This window comes from Mchenga conophoros, linkage group LG12 (assembly GCF_057382185.1).
Source record: "Mchenga conophoros isolate Kocher_MC1m ecotype Shallow Benthic linkage group LG12, M_conophoros_male_GT1.1, whole genome shotgun sequence".
Taxonomy (NCBI): domain Eukaryota; kingdom Metazoa; phylum Chordata; class Actinopteri; order Cichliformes; family Cichlidae; genus Mchenga; species Mchenga conophoros.
Window position 1 is genome coordinate 12,543,902 of NC_140537.1, and position 15,636 is coordinate 12,559,537.

The 15,636-nt window shown below is 43.9% G+C and overlaps 1 protein-coding gene across 7 annotated transcripts in view; it reads left to right on the plus strand.

Moving 5' to 3' along the window:
- Positions 1-15,636, plus strand: part of rimbp2b (RIMS binding protein 2b) — a 110,689-nt gene that overhangs the window by 79,422 nt on the left and 15,631 nt on the right. For 4 of the 7 annotated variants that reach the window (XM_085293760.1, XM_085293761.1, XM_085293763.1 and 1 more), the window contains 11 exons: positions 260-280; positions 3,457-3,661; positions 5,507-5,655; positions 6,225-6,304; positions 6,881-6,990; positions 7,092-7,973; positions 10,363-10,514; positions 11,037-11,690; positions 11,924-12,073; positions 12,386-12,547; positions 14,019-14,795. In XM_085293760.1, coding sequence (XP_085149886.1) covers positions 260-280; positions 3,457-3,661; positions 5,507-5,655; positions 6,225-6,304; positions 6,881-6,990; positions 7,092-7,973; positions 10,363-10,514; positions 11,037-11,690; positions 11,924-12,073; positions 12,386-12,547; positions 14,019-14,795 — 3,342 coding nt within the window. The remainder of the gene's footprint in view (positions 1-259; positions 281-3,456; positions 3,662-5,506; positions 5,656-6,224; positions 6,305-6,880; positions 6,991-7,091; positions 7,974-10,362; positions 10,515-11,036; positions 11,691-11,923; positions 12,074-12,385; positions 12,548-14,018; positions 14,796-15,636) is intronic. The other 3 variants (XM_085293765.1, XM_085293766.1, XM_085293767.1) reach the window with 2 other exon arrangements.

Consider the following 15,636-nt stretch of genomic DNA (forward strand, 5'->3'; position numbering starts at 1 on the left):
AGTATACTGCTTTTTTTCACAGTATCTTTAAAATGACTTTTGGTATAGAGAGTTGCTTTTGGGGTAAATGAACCATAAAGCACGCAAAAATCTATATTTAGTCTTTGTATTGGCATTGTAATACGGCGATATGTATGCGTGTGTGTTGAAAAGATTGTGATTTTAGAGATGTGTATGAGTGATCACATGTGTGTAATTGTGCTTTATTTCTTTCTTACATCTCTTGTCATTGTATGGATGTGTGTTTATGCTTATACAGAACCACTTGGACAGCATGCAGGTATTTCAGAATTGCTTTTATTTATTTACTTGATATATATAAGTATATATATTTTACGCCTTTGCCATTAGCGGGATATACAGCAGCCTGGTATGTAGTTTGACCCATGGGGCCAAGTAACACCACATTGTGAATTAAGATCAACATTTATCTGGCTAAAGAGATAACATTAAAAAAATGCAGTTATGAGCTGATTTAACTTGCGGTCATGCCTTTTGGCTTTTCAGTACAATTTTTCACATCGATCTTTTCATACAGCCCTTTCAGCTCGTTTCACAAGGCAAGACTCACGAGTGGACTCTTTGAAAGGGTGAAACATGACTAATAGATAACACGGAGGTCTTTCTGGCCTGATCATAAAGAAACATTGATAAAAGAATCAGAAAACCAAGTAACAAAATACACTTTAATTCAATATAAATCACTTGTATCGACATGTATTCGCATCAGATATGTTAAAATTCTATTTACATGTGAGCAAACAAAACTCTCAGGCTAAAATAAGTAAGTTTTTCCAAAGTATAATATTCTCTCTTCATTATAATATGTAGTAGCTTAAAAAGAACAAACTGCATTTCTAGTATAGGATACAGTACCAGACGGTGATGAATGTGATCCTTTTTCCTTTGTAGCATTGCATGTGTGTTTATGCAGCATGTGTTTTAAAAACCGTCTACTTGCCATACAACTAACTGTATGATGCTGCTCAAACTAGTGTCTCCTAATTTACTAATTCTGTTTCATAAATGCAGGAATGTATTTGTCGTCAGTCTGCCAGCAGCACGTTATATCCAGCAGCAACCTGCCTGCATGAAACGCTGTTTTAACAGAAATACTGATGCGGCGGGCATCACTGTGTTTTTGGGCGGCGCTGTATAATTCCACGGTCGCTTCAGTATCTTCCAGAGCCTCTCAGACTGCGCTCGGTTTCGGACCGAGAAGTGATTGCTAATGCATTGCATCATTTTACGTGGTAAACCATGCTGCAGCACCTGGAATTTTCTATTGAACCTGCCCAAGCGGTCATGTTCAGTTTGTCAGTGTTAGTCTGTGCGATAATGTTTCCTGCTCTCAACATGTACGGATGATGTTATGCAAAATTTTTGTTATTGTTGAAATCTTACAGAAAGACCAGTACCAACAGCAAGCAGACCTCCGTGCCTTGTGTGTGGGTCTCATCTCAAATCCAGTCATATCCAGTGGTGACGAAATTGCAGTGTTGTGTTGCACTCATCTTAAATACACAGCACAATGATAATCCCAGTAAATACAATTATGATTTCATTTATTAAGGGAAAAAAGTTATCCAAACTTAGCAGTTCCTGTGTGAAAAAAGTAATTGTGTCCTAAATCTAATAACTGGTTGTGAACTGCAATCAAGCTTTTTGTGACGACTGGCAGTGAATCTTTCGCTGTGGAGGAATTTTGACCCACTCTTCTTCTCATAATTGTTTTAATTCAGACACGTTGGAGGGTTGTGAAGCATCATCAGCATGTTTAAGGTCATGCCAAAGGAACTCAGTCTGAATCTTAACTCATTTTGCTTTTTGTTTTGTGTTTTTGAGCCATTCAGAGTTGGACTTGCCGATCTTTTTGGACCGCTGTCCGGTTGCACAATCCAAATGTTCTTGAGCTTCAGGTCATGAAGTGACGAATGGATGTTCTCCTTCAGGATTTTCTCTAAAACCAGCCACACATGATCACTCTGCCACCACCATGTTTGTGGAATGCTGTGTTGCTTTCACACTAGGAAAAAAAGAAAAAAAACCTACCAAAAAGTTCAGCTTTTGTGTCATCAGTCCACAGAATATTTCCCAAAAGCGGTCATCAAAACGTCTTTCAGCAAATGTGAGACAAGCCTTTGTGTCAGTGGTGGATTTCTCGTTGGACTCTCTCATGGGTGCCATTTTTGCCCACTCTCTTTCTTATTGTTGATTCATGAACTCTGACCTTAACTGTGAGGCCTGCAGTCTTTTAGATGTCCTTCTGGGTTTTTTTGTGACCACTATCAATGCACTTCTGGAGTCATTTTGATAAATTCACCACTATTCAAGCCATATCTCCTCCATTTGGAGATAATAGCACTCACTGTGGTTCACTGTCTTTGTAACCATTTCCAGACCGATAGATGTCAACTTTGTTTCTCGGCTGTTTTTTCAGATTGACGTTTTGAGCTCTTTGAGCCTATTTCACTTTTTCAGACAAGCTGTATTTAAGTGATTTCTTGTTTCAGCAGGTCTGGCAGTAATCAGACCTAAGCTAAAATCAGCGTTCCAAATAAATGTGGTTAATCAAAGTTTATTCATGATTTAACAAGAGGGGAAATTGCTTTGTTCACGCAGGGCCAGGTAGGTTTGGATAGGTTTTTTTCCCTTGATAAATCAAAATCATCATTTAAAAACTGCATTTTGTATTCACTTGCGTCATCTTTAGTATTAGATTTAATATTGAAATTTGTTTTATGATCTGAAAAAATGTAAGTGTGACAAATATACAAAAAAGGGCTATTCTGCATTTCCAGCAGAGATTACGCAAACTGAAGTAAATACCGGTAGTGCATTTTATGGTGGCTATTCTCATCTTCGGATAAATACAGACCCAGTTAGTAGTAGAGCACCAGTGCATACTCCCTGGATGGTGTGGAGTGTGTGGGATAGACTTAAAATAAACTGCACTACTCATGCTCATCACAGTTTGAGAAACACGTTGCCCTCTGCTGCAGTGTGCTTTCAACACTGTTTGCCTCAATTCGCTTAAAGCTTTCTGTTTTTGGTCTTTTTAAGGTCTTACACGGCAATAACAAAAACATATAATATTATCGACCTCATCCTTTAAGACAGTTTGGGTATGCTTTGAAATAAGTTTTATTTGGAGTACTGTTATTATGAACTGTAGGATAGTTGTGCATGCGATTTGTATAATGTACCGTCAGTAGTGGTCAAGAAGTCATTTCAAGGTTTCTTTTCTTTGTAATGACTGATCAGTGTTATTAGTCCTACAGTAAATGTCTGTTTTCTTGTTCACATATAGCGTGAACTCTTTTTGTGTCTTTATCATTATTTTTTATTTTTATTTTCTTTGTCTCCATTCCATCTTTCTCCCTTTCCCATCCTTTTTTCTCTCCTCCTCTGTCTCTCGCTTCTGTCTCAATGTGTCTCCTCCCTCCCCGCCATCAGGCCAAAGTCCGCGAGCTGGAGGAGAAATGTCGGACTCAGAGTGAGCAGTTCAACCTCCTGTCTAAAGAGCTGGAGAAGTTTCGGCTCCAGGCTGGGAAGTTTGATATCCTCAGCACTGAACCCTTAACTGTGTGTGAATCTCCTGGGTCTCCGAACAAATCCCTGTCACAGCTCCTTAATGGACTGGCTGCCCCCACAGAGAAAGGTAAAGGCCATTTGTTAGCATTAAAGCTCTGCTTTCAGCAGATAAAGGTTACGCCGGTACTGTAGATAGAATAGAATAGAATTCAACTTTATTGTCATTGCACATGCACAGGTACAGGGCAACGAAATGCAGATCACCTGTATTCAAGTGTACAGTTAATTAAGATGTATCATTCCAGTCTTATAGGAACTATTAGTAGTAGTAGTTTTTATGACTTCCCTCATAAAAAGTCAAATTAACTAAACGTTTAGAAATATTAAGTCAAAGACAGCTGTGTCACCTGTAATCTGTTTAAATGGCCTCTAGTATGTGAAACTTTTTAAATCAATGCATAAGTTGCTCACTAATTACAGCACAACGTGTTGTTTAGGTTGTTGTTGCTATGTAATTTTACACATTTACAAAATAAAGTTATGTGCTATTTTAAAACTTACATTTAAAGGGCTCAAAGACAAAAGTAAAGTAACGCGTGGTGGGTGAAGAACAGGTGGGATAGCAAAGTGGCTGGGTTACTAAGGAGGGCAGCACAGGTGCTCAGCAGACAGGAAGGAGTGCCGGTGAAGGCGGGATCTATTTGTGGGAAAGGACAGAATCCCTCTCTGTGGTGGAGGATACCACCTTGAAAGGTGGGGAAACTGAGTAAGTTCAGGGAATGATGCGGGACACTCAAGGGGGCTGAATCTTGGTACTCCAGCAGACCAGTTTTCCTCAGGGTGGGAGTTAATAGATATCATCTATCCTCCCACTGTAGCCACTGGGAGCCAGCAAGTAGAATGACTCAGGAACTGGTTGTAGGTCATCAGTGCTGTTTAGGCTTTTGGGCAGGTGTGGCGTAAGTCGATTCAGGAGTTGCAGGTGGAGTAAAAATATCTTTTTACTTTAGTCGAGCCGGGAGTTTAATTTATTGTCTGAGTATCAATCAAGTCTCTGTACTGGCCATTAAGACTTTAGCCGAGTTTGGCTGGAAAAGTGCAGCTGACTCTGGGACAGTCTTAGTAATTGGTTATGTGTCAGCTGACTCAGACTCAGGAATAGTTGCCTGACACAGAAACAGTCCAAACTTTAGCGAGTGACTCAAGGAGCAACACCACTCTCAGGAACAGGCTGAGAAACAGGAGCAGTTGATTCAGGACCTGGCTTGACCTCACCCAGGATAAGGACAGACACTGGCAGACACACTGTGCAACAGTGCCTGTGATGTAACAGCGAGCCGAGCAGTGGAGATGCATGATGTCAGCGCTGACTGCATTTCATTCTGGATGTCACTTTCCTTCGTCACCCCTCAAAATCAGTATCTATCGGGCCACTTTTATTCAGTTTGTCCCAAATTCAGGTTATCCACACAGAGATCACAGAACACATGGATGCTGTTAGGTTGAAGAACTAAGAATAAGTCAAATCAAACCAAAAGGAAGAAGATAGCAACAGCAGAGTTCAGGCAGAAACAAGCACACAGTCCACAGATTAATGATATAAAGTGATCCAAAAAAACTAGGAGCCAGGATGGAACAGCCGGGGAACACAGAGTACACGCAGATGATCACACAGACAACAAGGAGAAGCACAGGACTATAAATACAGACAGAGCTAATTCAGTAATTGATGAAAAAAGGTGAACGAGATTCACCAAAGAAGTGATGGACAAATAAAACCAAAGCAAACAAGTACTCTGATAGAACCACATCAATCATCCTGCTTAACAAAAATTTCATGAAATCAAATTGAATTAAATGGCAGAACCTTTTTAAAGGACAGCATGCAATCAAATACAAGATGAAAATTCTGACTTTGATATTAGTTCTGTTATATTGTGATGTGTGGAGCTACGTTGCTTTTGTTCCACAGGCAATGAGGCCCCAACAAGCAGATCTTTGATATCGGAGTTCATCCGACCACTCCAAGTCAGCGGAGACAAGCCCGAGCTCCTCTCTGTCAAGCCAACATTCCTCACTCGCGGTCGAGCCAGCAGTCCAGCGCGGGCTTTACTCTCTGAGGTATATTATAGTGTCCATTTGTACTCTATCTTTTTACACGTCCGAAATCAGATCGATTCGATACATCTCAAACAAATGGAATCTAATAAACTGTGGAAAGACGGTCTAAAAATCCCAAACGACACCGTTGAGACACAACGTGGGAGAATTCCCAATAATTTCAATCGTTTGCTCCACGTATTTACCCAAAAGCATTTCTGTTGTCACTCAGGTCAGTGGAGCTCTAATAGTTTCTGTGAAAAAGCTTTTTATTATAATTTTTTTTTAAGATGAACTCACCAGTATTAGATCCATTCCCTCGCTCATGCCTCTGTGATCCCTTACGTAGACGGCACATTTGGGAAAATGCTGATTCATTTTAATCTAAATAATGTCTTTGGGCTGAACACGAGAAAATCCACACAGCGGGAATCCAGGAGGCTTCTCGGTGTTACTCACGCAGATTATTTGGGATTGATCAAATATATTTAGTTGACACAAGCTAAAACATTGAACCAAAGGGAACGTGCAAACATTAAGAAGCATTCGATGTTGAAACTGTGAAAATCTGTGAATGCTTCCTTCTCCAGATGGACAAAGATCTCAGCTCCACCACCAGATCCAAACCACGGTTCACAGGGAAGGTCCGTCTGTGTGTTGCTCGCTACAGGTATGCACACAAAACACACAATTACTTTTTCAACCACTACTGTATTTGTAAAATAAATAAATGGAAAAAAAGTTTGATCCTCATGAGTTTATCATTTCAAACCTACAGGGCTTTGTGCTTACGTTACACCCCTACCCCTAAACCAAAGTGAAATCATTGTGATCATTTAAAACAGAGGTGGTGGAAAATCTCTCGCACTGAACTGAAAATCTTGCTCTGTTATTTGCTTTCTCTCGCAAGCGCTGTGGTCTTAAATGTGACTCAGTGTTTCTGCTGCTAAAGAAAATAACCTGTCAGCATAGAAAATAATTGGAATCCTCAAGCACACAGATTTGTGAAACAGGGCCAAAGCTTTCAACCCACACTCTCTTCAACCCTCTCATATTTGCAAACAGCCAAATATAATAGAACAGAAAAAAAACTTTGTATTTTCAAAGCAGCGCTCGGCAAATCGTTTTCCTCGACATACATATTATGTTTGTGGTGTTTTATATAAAACAAACCCAAATGGAGAATAATTGCAACAAAAAAGTGTGCACTTTGGAAGCTAATTAATTTGTTTTCTTTTTACTGTAGTTACAATCCTTATGATGGACCCAATGAGCATCCTGAGGCAGAGCTCCCCCTGGTGGCTGGGAAGTACCTTTACATTTACGGAACAATGGACGAGGATGGCTTTTATGAAGGTCAGGCCTTTTTTTAAAAAGGTGTTGTTTTTTTTTTTTTATCACATCTTGCACTTTACCACGTGACCAAAGTACCAGCTGCATCCTTATTGTGTCCTCAGGAGAGCTGCTGGATGGACAGAGAGGACTCGTCCCATCCAATTTTGTAGATTTTATCCAAGATGAGGAGGCGCCCTCTGTCCAGCACAGGGACATATTAACTAAAGAACCTGGCTACCTCAACCACAGTAGCCTGAGGCCTCAAAGACCTGGGGTCGGCACAGGAACAGGCATAAGCAGCCTGCTGTCTGACAGTAAATTAGACTGTCTAAGCACCAGCAGCTTGGGCATGGACCTCCTGGGCTCCTCCACCAATGGCACGGGAACCTTGGATGTCAGCATTGACGAGGTCGGTGAAGACATTGTGCCTTATCCCCGCCGCATCAACCTGATTAAGCAACTGGCCAAAAGTGTGATTATTGGCTGGGATCCTCCGGTGTTCCCACCGGGCTGGGGCTCCATTAGTGGCTACAATGTCTTGGTGGATAAGGAGGTTCGTATGAGTGTCCCCTACGGGGGCAGGACAAAGTCTCTTATTGAAAAGCTCAATCTGGCCACACACACCTACCGCATCTCAGTGCAGAGCATCACTGACAGGGGCCCGTCAGACGAACTTCGGTGCACTCTTCTCGTGGGTAAGGACGTGGTGGTGGCACCTTACTACCTGCGGGTGGACAGCATCACGCAGGCCTCTGCTGAGCTGTCTTGGATGCCCAGCAACAGCAACTACAGTCACACCATCTTCCTCAACGGTGCAGAGTATGACATGGTCAAGGCAGGGGGCTATAAGTACAAGTTTTTCAACTTGAAGCCGATGACAGTTTACAAGGTGAAGGTTGTCGCACAGCCACATCAGGTGCCTTGGCAGCTTCCAGTGGATCAAAGGGAAAAGAGGGAAATCTCTGTGGAGTTCTGCACTCAGCCTGCAGGTCAGTCCTTAAAACGTAAGTCACCCCAGTGCAGAAATAATTGGTTTTGTGAATCACAGCAGTGGAGGAATTTTCCTTTGCATGGTGCATGGTTGCATGGCCGTGGCTAGAAATGCTCGGATATTTGTAGCCATGGTAGCATGACTAGAGATATCAATGTTAGTCTCTTGGTTGGTTGGTTGGTTGGTTGGTTGGTTGATCAGTCCATCTTACTGAAGTAAAGCCTCACAAAATCCTTGGTGGTGTGGCTTAAGACACATAATACTACTACTACTGCTGAAGGTTTGTGTTGTGCTTAAAATACATTTTGCCTTGGCTTGTCTATCTTTTTTTTCTTTTTTCCCACTTGGGGGCAGTATAAAATTGTTGAGGTGAATGTTGAATGTTTACACATCCAACAGACTCAGCAAAGTCTGAGAAAAATATGTAACAACATGCTTCCCTTCCTATATCTCACTTAGTCCTTAACCTTATCTGCTGTTTGGTGCCGATACAAACTGCAAACAGCTGCCTGCTGCATGCGAAAATAAGGTTAATCAGACACTCGGTGTGAAGCAAAGTCTTGTTGTTTGCAAATGCACCAAGGCAGGTACAAAATGCTTTGGATAAAAGGCTAACACGGCCTTCTTTTTATCCCAGTCTGAACGGTGCTCTTATAGACTTTGTTCTGCATAAAAAGCTTTGATTTCACAATAAATAAAAGCCTGAAAAATTTCCATCTGAGGTACCAGTCATCGTGTTTAATCGGGCACACGCATCAAGGTCATTACACTTACAAACATTTTAGTCATTTAGATTCTTCCCCAGCTACCTTTATATTGCCCTCGAGGATCTGTGTGTGTGCTTTTGTGATAAGACGTAAAGGGTAGAAACACGAACAAACAAGAAAAAAGACGTTCCGATAAAGCTGTAATGTGAAAACCCGCTTAAGAAGTATTCTGAAAACAAGGGTGTAAATATTAAGCATGCATCTCTGGGATTTCTTCTCCCAGGAGGCTCTTTGTTGCTTGACTGTTGCCAGTGTTAACTTGGGTCTCACGGCCCTGCTGTCAAGCGAGAAAAGCCATGGACAGGTAAAACTAGTCAGCCCGTTGTTGCCTATAGATTGAATATGGTTCATATTATTGCTTTTTATATGCACTCGGAGGGATGTTTAATGTGTGACACCTTCCATTTACCATGGAAGGAGACACTTCCAATTATTATGGCAGTCACTGAGAAAAGTGGAGCCAAACGGGAGATGACAGAGAGTTATGACGTCAAGAAGTGAAAAAAGAGAGAGAGAAAGGGGGGAAAGACGGAGATCGAGGCTGAAGTTTGAATTGACATTTTGTGTTGGCAGCTGACGAGCCCGCATGCTGAGAGTTCATTAAACGATCCATCTATTGAATATGTTAATTAGAGGCGTCTAAAATTGTCTGAATAGTGGAGGCAGACAGCCGCTGTCAGTGACGACGGCAGTATCTGGAAGTGCTATATTAGGCTTCTGCACTCAGCGTGTGTTCTTCAAACAAGTTGCTTCATTAGTGCTTAGTGATGCATTTTTAATATTAGTCGCACAGAGCGGCTACCAGTTCGCTCCCTGGAAATCAGCGCCTGCCGTTTGTGTCCACTACTAATGAAAGTGGCTCCACTGAGATATTCATTTAAACACTCGTTTCGGCTCTCGGAGGAGAGCGCGTTGTTTGTGACGGGGGCCGTTTAAAAATGACAAGAGGAAATGAAATCTCCAAACAGCTACTGCTGCTATTCAGAGACTGCGTTTTTTCCCAACAGTCAGTCTTAGAAATGTGATTAAGATTGCTCTGATGTAGATTCCCGGACGCTCGCGCAGCTGCACGTCACGGCTCGGAGATTCTGCTGACTGACTGTGACTCCCTCTTGCTCGCTGTGTGGCTGCAGGTGAATGGCGGCGCTGCACAGATGGGCATGTTGTTTAGTATGCATGCAGGATGGACAGATTGAGAAAATAGCAAACTGGGGTTTTTTTGAGGCTCGGAAGAATATTGTCAGCAAGAGCATGATATTGCTATACATATAGCCAATGTTGGCAGACTTGGATTTTTCAACCAGTGCCCCGACATAAACCTGTTTATAGATAGAAAGAAAAATCATCCTACTGGTAAATACTGCTATTCAGCCGTTCCCGACTGATGTTATCATATGATATACCAGCTATTCATCTTAGTGAAATAGGTTTTAAATTCGAGACGTGTACTACAAATCCTCCAGATTGAGAACATGCTTATTCCATCCCACAGTGAAGTGGATATTGAACGCCAGCGGTCCACAGTACAAAGGTCAGCTCATTCTTTTTTGATAAAACAGGCAGGGATGGCAGGAACAGGCAGTCTGTCTTTATTTCCTCTCTCCTTGTCTGATAAATGTGCACTGTCCTCCGCAGGCCCCCCTCTCCCTCCCCAGGAGGTGCAGGTCCAGTGTGGTCAAACACCCGGGTTCCTGCAGGTGAGATGGAAGCCGCCGCCCCTGACGTCTTCAGGAACCTCCAACGGAGCCAGTGTGATAGGCTACGCCGTGTGCACAAAGGGACAAAAGGTAACAAACAAAAAATTATTATTATTATTTTTTTTTTAGTCTTACACTGCAGATCTTAAAATGGGTAGCCTCTGCCTTCCTGAGTTGTAACTTCTCAGTAGCACTCTATTGCCATCTCCTGGAGAAAGTCTTTAATGTTCATATGCAGCCCCGAGGCATGAGAAATAAACAGGTTTGCCCTGGGTCCCTTTTTCTACAGGCTATTTTTGTTATGCACACGTATGTATCCAGTAACTACATTTTTATCTTATTTTGAACTAAATGCCAGATATATGCTTTATTTATTAAGTATTTGGACGTTCCCTGAGAGGTGTGAAGTGAGTGTGAAGTATAAAAATGGTGCTGTGGCTGTAAGGCTTCAAATCTGCCTGTAGTGAGTTTTTAAATTATGGTAACTGTCTCGTAGAACTTTTACGACAGCCAAGATGTAAAAGCTACGAATGCATATTGATACATGTATGTTTGTATGAGGACATTCTGAATTGCCCTTTGGTAAAGACTCTGGTTTCTTTGTAAATGCAGATAGCAGAGGTCTTGTACCCCACAGCAGACTATGTGACTGTGGACTTAACCAGGATTCAGGGTCTGGAGGCGAGGGAAGTCATTGTAAGGACGTTATCAACACAAGGAGAGTCCCAGGACTCGCCTGTGGCCATCATACCGCACAATCTCTTGGGCTCTCCACGCCTTTCCCACAGAACCACTGCACCTTCCCATCCCACACCCCACCCAGTTCACTCACAAACCCACCCTCCTTATCCATCGACGTACCCCCCGAACCACCCTCAGCCCCAGGTGCAGCCTCTGCCTCGACCCCAGCCCCACACGCTGCCCCACGCACAGCCTCACTCGCAGCCCATCCGCCCCCCTCCTCCCTATCCGCAGCCTCATTTTCACCGCAACTCCATGCCCAAATCCAAACCATTAGTAAGTGCCAGAGAGCCAGAAACCAAAGAGCATGAGGTGGGCCTGCGGCCAGCCCAGCCCTGGGAACGCTCCCCGTCTCCGCTGCCTCCCATGCGAGGTCCCAACCTGGAGCCACCGCCCTTCCAGCCACAGCGATCTCCCTCTCCACAGAGGATCCTGCCGCAGCCTCAGGGAGTCCCCATCCCCAACACCATCGCCAAGGCCATGGCCAGGGAAGCTGCCCAGAGAGTGTTTGCTGAGGGTAACCGGGTGTGTGAGGATTTCACTCTTAAACCTTTTCACAGCTTGTGATGAGAGAGCTCTCAGCCAAAAAGCTAATGGTAATATCTTTTAGGCTGCTTTGTAAACAAGCAGTGCTTTGGAGGAAATCATTAGATTTGTGAAAATATAGTAAGATAGTAAGCAACTTGTTTGTCTTTCTCATCCTCGCGGTTATTCTTCTCTCCTTTTTCCATCTAAAAGTTTGACTTTTCCCCTGTCAGGTCGAGAAAAGGAATATCTTCAGTGAGCGAGGTAATGCTTTGCATCCTGTCAACTCTGATGAGGAGGAGGATGGCTACGACTCGCCTCATGCCAGGAGGAGAGGCGCCTCAGTGGATGAATTCCTCAGAGGCTCCGAGTTAGGCAGACAGGTACTTTACAGAAAACACAAGCTGTGCTCAGCGTGTCAGGAGAATCGGTTTGCTGGATCAAATCAAATCAGTCTGAAATCAAAACGAGTCCCATCTTAATGTGTGTATTATAATATGTACTGTAGGCTTATAATTTGGACACTTTATAAGATACATCTTGCATTCAGAACTTCCTTAACTCTTAAAGGGACAGATTCAGCAGGTTTCAGGTTGACAGCATCACACAGTTGCTGAAAATAAAGGACCTGAATTCAGAGCTTTTATTACTTACCATCGCTCTTCAGCTTGCTTTCTCTCATTCATTTCCCTTAGCACCATCATCACCACTACAGCCACAGTGAGGAGTACTACACAGAGAGCAGCCGAGGATCTGACCTGTCTGACATCCTGGAGGAGGACGAGGAGGATCTTTACTCTGAGATGCAGCTGGAGGAAGGCCGCAGACGCAGCATCAACTCTCACAACACTCTCAAGGTACATATTTACCTGCACGCCTTCACTCTACAGTGGCCTGGAGGGAGGACACAGGAAGGTGGGGAGAAATAAAGATATAGGGAAGAAGGGCTCTGCCACCTCTGGAGATACCTGCTATCTTTCACAAGCTCTACAACCAGGCCCGTCGTGGCTTTGCCTGGCTAATCTCCCGTGCCTGTTAGCTGCGTTAGCCGAATCAGCCTCCCTACTCTCCCCACCCTACCTGCTCTTCCACCCCTGCCCCTCCAGCTCTGCTTTATTCTTCCCAGGCTGATCATATGGCTGTGTATACATAAGCTGTACAAGATGCATGTGAGAAGGAAAGGGTGTAAACAAATCCCCCCCCCCCCCCCCCCCCCCCAAAAAAAAAATACAGTGTTTTCTTTTACCATTTGCATTGCATTTGGATGCTCGATTTACTGTACCAGACTAGTTTTACAAGTGTTGAAAGTCAAAATGTTAAGACTGTGAACTTGAAATGCAACTATTAATATACTGTACTGTATCAAAGGGTCATGGCATATCAAGTGCACATGGGAATCTCATTTAAGTGAGTACTTAAATGGAAATATCCACTTTTGTTTATGTCTGTCATGTCCTAATGTTTAATTTGAATGTTATTGTTAACATTGTCGGCACATGATCCCGTCTTCATTTGGTCTGTCAGCGGGGATGTGTGGAAGACAACTTGATATCATGAAAGAAAAGCATTATTATAAGAGCTACCTGTACTGTATTGGCTGATCTTTTCTTTGTATTATAGCAGAAAATCACTACAGGTTCGGTTAGCATACCACTGATTTTGTCCAGTAAAACCTGTAGGTTAATGAGGGGTATATACTGGTGTATTAACTCTGTCTGTGCGCCAGTTCTTCATCTCCTTTTTGTCATCACATCTATGTGTAAATCTCTGCTGCACATTTTTTATTCTCTTTAAACGTTTAGATGTTGTAAAGCGATGTGAATACGCAGGAGGAGTGCGTCCACTCAGCTTGGCATTGTTCTTTTGTTTTCTTCTCATTTTTTGCTTTTTAAAAACTTCATCTGCTCATTTCATCCTTATAAATGTTCCCACCGCCCTCACCTGTAACACTCACAGCGTCCAGTACTTTCATTCGTTTAAATGTTTTCCATGTGTAAACTCTGTGTCCACTTTTTACGATTTAACGCTCCATCTTAAAGCTGTGACAGATTCCTGTTCAGAGCATGCCATTTCCTCCTCACGGAATGAGACTGCATGTCTTACCACATAGCCACAAATAACTAATTCTGTCTTTATTTTGTCTTTCCCCCCCATTTGTTCTATTCACACACTGTGTTGTTTCCTGCCTGTTCTAAAACCTTCGAAAAACTTTACAAACCCCCCCCCCTCCCTCGCAAAAATATAAACTGAACCGTTTACTTGAACTGAACTGTGAAATTGTGGGATGTTGAACCCCCCTCCTACCCCCAACCTCGGTCGCGACTGAAGGCATATTACAAGCGTCAGGACTTAGCTGAGGAAAGAGACTGCTGGGACCTCCAGAGGGAGGTGGTGAAGCAGAAGTCGCTCCGCAGCAAGCGTCTCCACAGCATCCCCGAGGTGGCCGAGGAAGAGTCGGACAGCGTGGACAGCATGGGTCAGCGTCTGTCCTTCGAAGACGGGGGGCGACCGGGGACGCCGCACACTCAGCGGAGGATGTACCCCCAAGACGCTCACGTGCGCAACCATCTCACCCCCAGCAAGAGCACCCGCTTGCAACGCCAACGCTCTTCCCCTCGCTTCACCGACAGCCGGTACTGCTACAGCGCCGACGACCGCAGCTTGGGACGACCCAACCGCCAGAACACCAAGAGCCCTGACAGCGGTTTAGACTGCGGCAGTGAAGAAGAAGGCTCTCTAGGGCGGGGCCATCGAGGGTACTACGCTCACGGGAGCCCCATGCGAGGACCTGTGCGCATCATTCACTGTGAAGGCCCCGTAGAGAGGCGGGCGCTGGCCATGGGCCGGAAAAGGACTCTCACACGGCAGTGCAGCGTGGAGGAGGAGTTCTCCGATGTCCCAGTGATCGCGGCCAAGTCGGTACACACGGGTGATTTTAGGAACAGGGAGCACTTTGGGCCCGGTCGGGATGCTGGGCCGCGAAACTACTCCAGGGAAGGGGCCCTGAGCGAGGGCAGGCTGAACGAGCTGGACAGGGTCTATTACAGCCCCCACAGGGAGGCTAGGGCCCAGTCTTTGTCCAGGCTCAACCGGGACCAGGCGCTGGTGTGTGATTCAGACTTTCTGATGTACTTTCCATCAGCAAGCTGCAGCCATTCTGTTTTCTTAATGTTGTGTGTTTGTTTTTTTGTTTTTGTTTTCTTTTTAAGAGACCCCCCCTTTATTTCGTTTGACTTTCTGTTTTCCTCCATTCTTGACAGTTTATCACATGGTCATGGTTGGTCTCATTTGATGTTTTATTTTGTGTGAATTACTTTGCTTGTATTTCTAGTGTTCGGTGGATTTTATAAAGTAGAACTTTCAAATTACCTAAAGGCCATTTAACAAAGTTTTGACTTCTCATGTCTTTGAGGGGAAAGGCTCCATGTAAAGGAAAGTCTATGTGCAGTGCATGGGGACATGCTGCTCCTCTGCTCTCCCCCGCCTGTGCCTTCTTCTCTCTGCCAGCTGCAGACTTCATACGTTGCTCTCCATGTCTCACCCTCTAGAGCTCCAGCCATCTTCTGCTTTCCATCACTTCACATACAAAAAAGGAGGCCAATTCAAGACTTTTAGCCTGTTGGGATTCATTTAAGCCTTCATCTCTGTCTTAAAATTCTTCTTCATCACGACTTTTCACGTCGTTTCAGCTGATGTGATCCGAAGCCACAGGCTAAAGGCGTTAGTATCTTTTGCTCATTTGACCGCAGCTTCCCAAAGCTCATACTCGTTCTCTTCCCACTCTCGCTCTCTCTGTTCTTTCACCATGATTTCTGTCTCTTTGTGCCATCATTTGCTTCCTTTTCTCATCAAGGTGCTGACATGCACAGAACAAAACAAAACAAACAAATGGTCTTTAGCTTAACATCTGACCTTTCCCGAACCCCTGTCCATCTTGTTGTGTTGG